Here is a 10,276-nt window from a genome sequence, read left to right on the forward strand (position 1 = left end):
CAATTCAGATCCCACATCGCATTTACATCATATTACAGATGCTCATGTCTGATGCTGGCATCAACTCACACAAAAACCCTCGCGTCAACGTTCAAAACAAGAACAACTTCCATGAAGCCAAACATTAACACAAGCATGTTCAAATGCTCACACTTCACCCTGTCCGCTCAACATTCAAATGAATTAAGAACGAAACGACACAAACGTATACAAATCTGTCATTCAAATGACCATCAGGTCTTGGGGGAAACGCTACTTGTTTTCTTTCACATACATTGGGTGTTCTTGATTTCGTTGCCCTACAATAGAATTGTCAAAAAGTGCAAACCCCACCCACCTGGTGCTCCTGTTCAGCTAAATAAAATATACAACGTATTTTAAAGAAAACAAATAAAATTGTATCCAAGGTCTGGTTACCAGTACCATCAACAGTATTACAGAACCCTTTGAGTGACTCATCTTGTCCACCAGCCGGCTCTCTCTGTAATTGAGCCTTCGAACGAGGATACTCGGTGCCTAATTGCCAACAAGTGAACGCATAATGTAGCATATAACCAGTAGCCTTCTCGTGGACAGTTTCCCAAATGGCACCCTGTTCTACTTTAGTGCACTGCTTTTGACCAGGCCTATAGGGTACCTTCCGTCAAGTATAGTTTACCACTTTCTTCTTTCCCACAGTCCGGAACTCAAATCAGTCCTTAAAGGCAGAGCACAGCAACCAAATGAATGCTTGAGATTGTATTTTGAGAAGCAGCTGGATTTAGGCATTCATCATGATAACACTTTTCTTTTTTATTGCAGCATGTTCTCAGTGAGATTTGAACCTATGAACTTCTCCGTTCTACCCATGGAGTTAGTCAACTGTGGGACCAGGATGGAGCTACCATGCCATGTTTTTGTAACTCATACAGAGCTTGTCATTTTAGTCTATTCAAACGTACCCTATTTCAAAGGAAACAAGCACTCATTAAGTTTAGATGTGGCCAATTAGTGGGCACAGCCAACACACCTAACAAGATGGAGGCTGGAGAGAGTTTTGTTGATGCTAAGAACGGAATGTACATGGTTTTCAGTAATATACTTAGAATGTTACTAATGTTTTGTTGTGGTTTTAATGGTAGGTTTTCTTACCGTTCCGAGAACATGACTTTAAATAGAACCATGAGGAAACTGGACAAAAAGGTTATGCTGAAGTACCAAAATTCCCACAGAAGAACATTTTGTTTCTTAACGTTCTCTGAACATTTTGAGAGCATTACTTTAAGTAGATCCATGAGGAAACCTGTAGGAAAGGTTATGGGAAGGTTTTATCCATAACAACCATAGAACAACCACGCTCCTACCAAGCTCGAAGAAACATCTGGTTCTCAGAACCACTGGGTAGGCACCGTAACTGCATTTGGATGAGGACTCATTCAGAATACAATTCAAACAGAAACAGAAACTGAAATTGACCCCGCAAACACAATGTGTGAATCCCAATTTGGAATAGATTGTGCATAGCAGCCTAGCAGGCATTGTAAATGTCAGTACACTTGTTCGTCACGGCAGGACTAAGATCACATTTTTCGTAAATACCTCCGTATCCCGAGTGTCATTTGATTGCAAAGGGGCAGAGGAGGTTAATCAACATTCATTTGGGACTTGCTTGAGGTCACCAGACAGACGTCACCTTATTTGTGCTTCTTTTGAGCCCACATTTCATGTGCCGTACGTGAAATGCTCTGCACTCATTCATGTAACTGACCTTGGGACCTCACGTTCCCCCGACACAATGACCCCCCCCCCCACTCTCATGAATAGTAGCAGAGTTGGAGTTCAGAAAGATTAGCTACACACACACACACACACACACACACACACACACTCTTAATGGAAGAAGAAAGGGAGCTCAGAAATAATAGTGCACAAAACCATACCGTTGTCTATGAGTCACACCAACCCATCGTTGTCTCGCATACTTTAATGGCTTTTGAAAAGAGAATCACATATCTAATTCTACAAACACATCTATAACACAATATTTGGTGGAGAATCCTAATTCATTAACAAATGGATAAATATCGCAAAAGGAGAGTACAGCCTTTTATGAGAAAGGCGTGTACACAAAGATATGTGCACTATGAGTTAAGGCAATGGATCTCAGAAAGCACAGAGAGACGGAAGAATTCACAATTCAGACGCCACATCACATTTACATCACAAAACCATCATATTACAGATGCTCATGCCTGACGTTACCACCAACTCGCACAATACCCTAGCGTCAACGTTCAAAACATTCAAAACGAGAACAACTTCCATGAAACCAAACATTAACACAAGCATGTTCGAATGTCAGGTTTAAACCACCATCATTATCATCTGTACACGTGAACATCATGTCACAGATGCTCACACTTTTACCCAGTTCGCTCAACATTCAAATGAATTAAGAAGTAAACATTGACACAGACGTGCAAATCTGTCATTCATATCACTGTCAGGTCTTGGTGAAAACGCTGCTTGTTTTCTTTCACATACTTTAGATGCACTTGATTTTGCTTAACCTACAATAGAATAGTCCCAAATGTGCAAACCTCACCCACCCGGCACTCCTGGTCAGCTAAATAAAATGGATACAAAGTATTTTAGAGAAAACAAATAAAATGTTATCCAAGGTCTGGTTACCAGTTCCATCAACAGTATTACACAACCCTTTGATGAGTGACTCATCTTGTCCACCAGCCGGCTCTCTCTGTAATTGAGCCTGCGAACTTTAGTACACTACTTTTGACCAGGCCTATAGGGTTCCTTCCGTCAAGTATAGTTTACCACGTTTTTCTTTAATACATTTATCCAACTGAAAAAAATATATATATATTTAATATTGATTTAATTAGGCAAGTCAGTTAAAAGAACACATTTTTATTTACAATGACGGCCTACCCCGGCCAAACCCAGACGGGCCAATTGTGCGCCGCCCTATGTGACTCCCAATCACAGCCAGATCTGATCCAGCCTGGATTCAAACCAGGGACTGTAATGATGCCTCTTGCATTGAGATGCAGTGCCTTAGACCACTGCACCACCCGGGAGCCCATTTATACATTTATGCTCTGGTACTTTGGCAACTAGTATTTAAAAAAAAAAAAATGTTTACCTCCCGCTTTGGACTGGATATGTCAATATGTATACATAAAGTACATAAATCTACAAGCAGAATTACGATTTTATGTCAATTAGCCACGAAATCCCTACATTTACCCCCACGTGGGCCAGCCCTCTAGCAGTTTCCGGGCAATGAGCTTCAGCCCCTCGCCATTTGAGTGACAGCTAGCAAGAATCACACACAGCAGAGCGAGAGACCACAATGACGTGGTGCACATATCTGCTCTTTTCCGGGGACCACAAAAGCTTACCCCTTTCCTCTTTCCCACGGTCCTGAACTCTTATCAGATCTTAAAGGTTCAGTCTGTTACTTTCGTTTACAGTCAATGGTTAAAAGCGCTGTCCCTCCACATGTTTGTAAACATTAGGAGTGGATCTGGGCAAATGCACAGAACCTGCTACAGAGTTACTGAAATTCTGTGGGTCACCTTCAGTTACATTTGCCGAGCGAGACCCAACGCCACAGTATACAAAACGTGCAGGGATAGCACTTCCGACGTGAAGTGAAAGTTACAGATTGTTCCTTCAAACTCTAGCTCCATCAGCCCCTCCCCTTCCTGCAACTCCGCGACAGCAGCAGTGAAACTCGGGGAGCGGAATATTGCGCTCACAGTCTTCACCCCCACTGGTTAGATAGTTCTGTCTTCAACAAAAATGAAATGAAAAGCTGTCAGGGACCCACCACAACACTTAATAATCTGTGCAGTGGGCGATCAGTGGGAATGAAGACAATATTCTTTTTTTGGAATGAACAGCAGCTGGTGAAATGACAAAATTCCACCGCCTTTTGATGTCCAATAACGGATAGAATTGTCCGTGATTTATTCGGAAAGCGATACAAAACAACTAGACAGAGCCAGAACATAAAGAGAGGCAGAGAAGTTTCGCAGGTTGTGGTGCAATGCGGTCCCGAGACAAAGCAGAACTGTCTATGCCGCGACAATACTGTTCTGCTAATGTATACTGAGTGTACGAAACATTGAGGACACCTGCTCTTTCCATGGCATAGACTGACCAGGTGAAAGCTATGATCCCTTATTTATGTCACTTGTTAAATCCACTTCATTCATTGTCAATGAAAGGGAGGAGACAAGTTAAAGAAGGATGTTTAAGCCATGAGACAACTGAGAAATGGATTGTGTGTGTTCCATTCAGTGCCTTTGAACAGGGTATGGTAGTACACACAGTTTCCTGTTTGTATCAAGAATGTCCCACCACCCAAAGGACATCCAGCCAACTTGACACAACTGTGGGAAGCATTAGAGTCAACTTGGGCCAGCATCCCTGTTGAACACTTGACACCTTGTAGAGTCCATGCCCCCACGAACTGAGGCTGTTCGGAAGGGAAAAAAAGGGGGGGGGGTGTAAACTCAATATTAGGAAGGTGTCCTTAATTGTTTTGTACACTCAGCGTATACAGTATGTGCTAACAGAGTAGTTGGTGGTTTGGGTGTTGCATTTGTTGCTAGACCTCCCCAACCCCTACTCCTATCCATGTGAGACATTTCTTCCTGAAGGTGGCGCTGTCATGAAAGTTTAAAGATCTCACATTTCCCGTCCAAGAGCCCCCACTGTCTTTGGCTAACAACGTAGTCCTTCAACAGGTCTCACCACCTAATGCAGCAACTTTACACGTCTTTAATTGTCAAATAAACTCAACCATTCACTCAATCCCAACCCAAATGCATTCTGGTAGTCAAAGTTAACTGACAGCTACTATAGGCTCCACTGATAGGATGTCTGTTTTACTGGCATGTCTAGCGGAGAAAAGGACATGCCTGTCTTTAGGAGGCTGGTGAGAGGACGAGGAGTGGCTTGGTCGAGAAGATGCGTGGCTCGGGTGTGAAGAGGCGTGACTCGGCCGAGAACCAGTGCGGCTCTCCGGCCAGGCGGCTCTGTGGCAGGGTGCACAGGAGGGCGGAGCCACCAGCACCGGCCCCACCCCTCCACGCCCCCTCCTCTGGCACATGCCCAATAGCAGCCTTAGCTCCTGGCGGAAGGCGGGGTTCAGGCAACAGTAGATGAAGGGATTGTAACACGTTGAGCTCATCGCCAGCCAATGAAAACAGAAATACAAGGCATTGGATGACTGAATGGCCTGGCTGGAGAGAAGCACCACGTAGCAGTTCAGAGGGAACCAGCATACCGCGAACACCCCAACAACCGCCAACAACATAGCCAGGGTGCGCCGCCGCTTCCGCCGCTGCACAGCGAACTGCGCAGTGGTGGTGTCCCCGATAGCGTTACGGCGCCACAGGCGGCGAGCCACGGTTGAGTAGGCGGCGGTGATGATGAGGAGGGGTAGGACGTAGAGGAGGATGAAGGTGAGGAGGTCGATGCACTGCCAGTAGACGTCAGAGGGCTCGGGGAAGTCGGGGACGCAAAGGCTGCGCACCTTCTCCTTACTGAGAGAGGGAGGGGGGAGAAGGGAGAGGGAGTGAGAAGGAGGGGAAGATGGGGGAGAGTGAGAAGGAGAATGAAAGGAGGGAGAGAGAGGAAAACGAGAGAGACCCCATAACCAGCTATGAGTATTGCACAGGGAAGAATACACTTGTGAAAAGTCAACAATATTGGAACAATATTGGAAACCCCAAAACAAAACGTCTAATGAGAAATGTAGTGAAAGGGAGAGTGAGAGAGGCTGGAGGGAAGAGAGACGTGTGAGAGAATAATACCTTGTGGGTATTGTGTACACAAAGGTGGTGTTTGGTTGATCAATATAGTGTGTGTGTGTGTGTGTGTGTGTGTGTGTGTGTGTGTGTGTGTGTGTGTGTGTGTGTGTGTGTGTGTGTGTGTGTGTGTGTGTGTGTACCTGTGCATGAAAGTGAAGTGTTTGTTCTATCGATTTATTGTGTGTGTGTGTGTGGGGGGGGGGTACCTGTACACGAAGGTAAAGTGTGTGTGTGTACTTGTGTGTGTGTGTGTGTACCTGTACACGAAGGTTAGGAGCTTCTGGTAGATAGCATGAGGCAAGGAGAAGCAGCTGGCCATGACCCAGATGAGAATTACACACACAACACCGCGAGTCGGGGACATGCGGGGCCTCAGAGGGTGGAGAATGACCTGCACACACACAAACAAAGTGTTTTTATCAGGCCGCATTACACACACCAGACAGCACACATTCCATTACACACACCTGCTGCTATTCTCTGTTACACACTCCTCCTCCCTTACAAGCCACACTTTTGGTTTGAGAGAAAAAAAAATCGTGAGCTCTGTAGCTCATTGATACATAGTAGACTCATATCCAATACAACTCTATGAAAAACAACTTAATGCGAAAACCATCAAATATGAATTATATTGTAAGGATAAGACTACAGCAGACGCCAGAAAATAACACACTTGTCCCTAATAGCTTGGGAGCAGTCTTGTCCCTCAAACTATGACCATAAACCAATACATGTATGTTACATCTATTGTCATGCAACATTGAAATAGGCCTATCCCTAAAAATGTATTTCTATGTGGACACAACAACATAATAGTTGGCTTTTCGTTGCCTGTATCGAACGGTCAGCCTGGTGATTCACTAGTAACAAAGCTGACAATTAGCGAGTCTATTTGATTCACCGCTTGAGCTAAGGCAGAATTGCCGCGTGGACAGCTCCCCTTTGCGCTTTCGCGTGCTGACGCTTGACCCACTTTCCTAACAGCTTTCATTTACAGATGTTATTTTTCGAGACGAAGCAAACTGCAACACTTTAATTAGACGAAGCACATACCCGACATTCACCAATTGTATGCATGACTGTTGGCCTACCTGGCGTCTGTCCAGCGCGATTGCCGTGAGAGTGAGTGTGGATACGTGCAGGGAGCAGTACTGGACGAACCGGCTGATGTGGCACATACCCTTCCCGAACCCCCAGCTGCTGTTCACAAAGCGAACCTGAGGGAGACCACACAGGCATGTTGTCGAGGGCGTTTTTTACTGGCATGATGGAGTGATGAAAGGCTGGAGCTTTCCTATCCATACGCGTAATAGATCGATGTAACACTGACAGATAACCCCTCACACATCATCCAAACCATCTGTGAATAATTGGTTCAAATGGATTTTAAAACCTATTCGTTCTTTCCCTTCCGGAGATGACCACTGATCTACCATGATGAAAAAGGTAGCAGTAAACTATTACATTTTTATACCGCAAGAATCTCAGACGCTCTTAAAACATCAAAACATCTAAGGTGTGTGTGTGTGTGTGTGTGTGTGTGTGTGTGTGTGTGTGTGTGTGTGTGTGTGTGTGTGTGTGTGTGTGTGTGTGTAATCATCTGTGATGTGTGTTGTGCCTGTGTGCGAATCGCACCAAAGTAAAGGGCATGTTGAGCAGCGTGATGAGAATGTCTGCCACCGCAAGGTTAATGATGAACAGGCTCGTGGCGGAGTGCATCCTCTTGTTCTTGATCACCACATGGCACACCAGCGTGTTTCCGAACAGCGAGATGACAATGATGAAAGAGTAAGCCACGACCAGTAGGGATTTCACGGTCGCGTTCTGGGACTCTCCCCCGTAGCGCTTTTTACCCGCCATGGAGTGCCAGTCCGCGAGCGTGCCCTCGTCCAGGTCCAGCGAGAAGACATTTGTCCGGTTGGACGTGTACGGGTCTGAGAGGTTCAACAGCCCTTCTGCGTCCACAAATAGAACTCCACCGCCGATAACGGTTGAGTTGCTGTATTCCCGTGCCCCCAACCCGTCCGGGCTGGCGGCCAAATAGGTGAGGGACAGCCATAGACACGCACCTCGCATGTCTGCGGGTGATTGGGACTTCCAATTGGGACTTCCAATCACCGGACTTCCTCGAGCGCATCAGTAGCGGCGCGAGGAGAGGGGGACATTGCTTTCTCTGTGCAGATACTGGAGGAGATGTAATGCGCGCGATGTGTTTGGCAGCACTTTTAAACCAGTGCTGCAGGCGCGCGCAGTGTGTGTGTGTTTGTGTCAGATATTGGCGGCTCAATGCTTGTTTGTTCACGCTGAGAGAGAAGAGAAGCGAAGCATTGAGATAGTGAGAGAGGTCAAAGTATGAACGCTTACATGTTTACTTTTACAATGATCGATGAGGTACAGCAGCAGTGTTCTGTGGCTCTTTGTTGCTCATGGTCTGATAAAACAGCTCTAGCTATTTCACCTTTCACCGCCGATCCGGAAGTGTGGTCGATTGAGAGACATCCAATGCAACAACAAAAATATCTCTAGTTCAAACTGACAGATTTATATGGCGATTTTTTTATTATTCTAATTCAACTTCCGCGGTCCGCGGACATCGAGTCTAGGGTTTAAGCTGGTTGTGGAATCTCTGCACTCCTCTCCTGATTGTGTAAATTGATTACTAAAGGGCGGAGAAGGTTACTTTCCTTTCCTTGCAGTGACTGAAGAGCAAGGTTAGTCTCTGCCTCTCTCTCTCTCTCGCTCTCAATTCAATTTCAATTCAAAGGGATTTATTGGCACGGGAAACATAGATAAACAAACGTGAAATAAACAATCAAAAATGAACAGTAAACATTAAACTTACAAAAGTTTCAAAGGAATAGAGACAAATGTCATAAAATGGCTATGTATAGTGTTATAACAATGTGTAAATAGTTCAAGTACAAAAGGGAACATGAATAAACATAAATATAAGTTGTATTTACAATGGTGTTTGTTCTTCACTGGTTGCCCTTTTCTTGCAGCAACAGGTCCTAATATTGCTGCTGCATGGCTCACTGTGGTATTTCACCCAATAAATATGGGAGTTTATCAACATTTGATTAGTTTTCGAAATCTTTGTGGGTCTGTGTAATCTGAGGGAAATGTGTCTAATATAGTCATACAATTTGCAGGAGGTTTGGAAGTGCAGCTCAGTTTCCACCTCTCTCTCTCGCTTGTTAGAAAGATTCTGAATTATTAAAATGCAATTTCATTAAAATTCAAAGCACCCCTTGGCAGAGAACTTGATAGCTAATCGCAATTAAATCAGCAAGATTTATTGGCCACCCATTTATTATGATTGAGACAGCCCACCCACACACGCACGTAAAGTGTTAAACATAGTCTGTCAGAGAGCCGGATTCTATGGCAGGGATCATCAATTAGATTCAGCCACGGGAGGATTTTTTTCTCTCGAGCAGATGGTCGGGGAACCGGAACATAATTACAAATCATTTGGAGACTGCAAATTGACCGCAAGAAACCCAAACAGATTAGACTAAAACATAATGGTGTCACACCTTGCTTATGTAACCGATGTGAAATGGCTAGTAGTTAGCGGTGGTTCGCGCTAATAGCGCTTCGATCCGTGACGTCACTCGCTCTGAGACCTTGAAGTAGTCGTTCCCCTTGCTCTTCAAGGGCCGCGGCTTTTGTGGCGCGATGGGTAACGAATGCTTCGTGAGTGAGGGTCCCTGGTTCGAGCCCAGGTTGGGGCGAGGAGAAGGAACGGAAGCTATACTGTAACACTTACACGTGCAGTATACGATCACGTACACTGAGTGCACAAAACATTAGGAACACCTTCTTAATATTGATTTGCACCCCCCTTTGCCCTCAGAACAGCCCCAATTTGCTGAGACATGGACTCTACAATGTGTACAAAGCATTCCACAGGGATGCTGGCCCATGTTAATTCCAATGCTTCACCCATTTGTGTCAAGTTGACGAGATGTCCTTTGGATGGTGGACCATTCTTGAAACACACAGGAAACTGTTGAGCATGAAAAACCCAGCACCGTTACAGTTAAACAATCCTTATTTAACCGGGTCCTACCCTTCATCTACACGGATTGAAGTGGATTCAACAAGTGATAAGGAATCATAGTAAATTCCATGTACCGAATACAAAATACACGTTCAACTCTACTGATAGTTTTCTCATATATTTTTGGCGTTATATAGGTAGTGTGCCCACTCTGGTATTGGCACGTGCGCTCTAGCCAACAGCTCGCAGATACAGTGCAGGTGTAGCCGACATCAGGGTTGGGCAACTGGTGACTCCCATTTTGAAGGGCCCCTGGCGACTTCCCTTTAGAAGTGCCATTTGAGATGCACAAATGGACATGAATCAGCTAAAGGGTAAAGACATGGAGAAAAAGCTGAGGATGACTGAAAACGCCTTTCCAAGTGCCGGGAAAATTGAAAAAGTA

General features: G+C 45.0%; 1 protein-coding gene across 1 annotated transcript; it reads right to left on the bottom strand.

The window, feature by feature from the left end:
- Positions 1–3,137: 3,137 nt before the first annotated feature.
- LOC118395525 (G-protein coupled receptor 83-like) lies at positions 3,138–8,535 on the bottom strand. Its single transcript, XM_052464523.1, has 4 exons — positions 7,461–8,535; positions 6,917–7,042; positions 6,080–6,213; positions 3,138–5,555 (listed from the first exon to the last, which is right to left on the bottom strand). The coding sequence occupies exons 1-4, from the start codon at positions 7,899–7,901 to the stop codon at positions 4,853–4,855; spliced, it is 1,404 nt and encodes a 467-aa protein (XP_052320483.1). The 5' UTR covers positions 7,902–8,535; the 3' UTR covers positions 3,138–4,852.
- Between the last annotated feature and the right edge of the window lie 1,741 nt (positions 8,536–10,276).

The sequence above is a fragment of the Oncorhynchus keta genome, chromosome 16 (genome assembly GCF_023373465.1).
Source record: "Oncorhynchus keta strain PuntledgeMale-10-30-2019 chromosome 16, Oket_V2, whole genome shotgun sequence".
Classification (NCBI taxonomy): domain Eukaryota; kingdom Metazoa; phylum Chordata; class Actinopteri; order Salmoniformes; family Salmonidae; genus Oncorhynchus; species Oncorhynchus keta.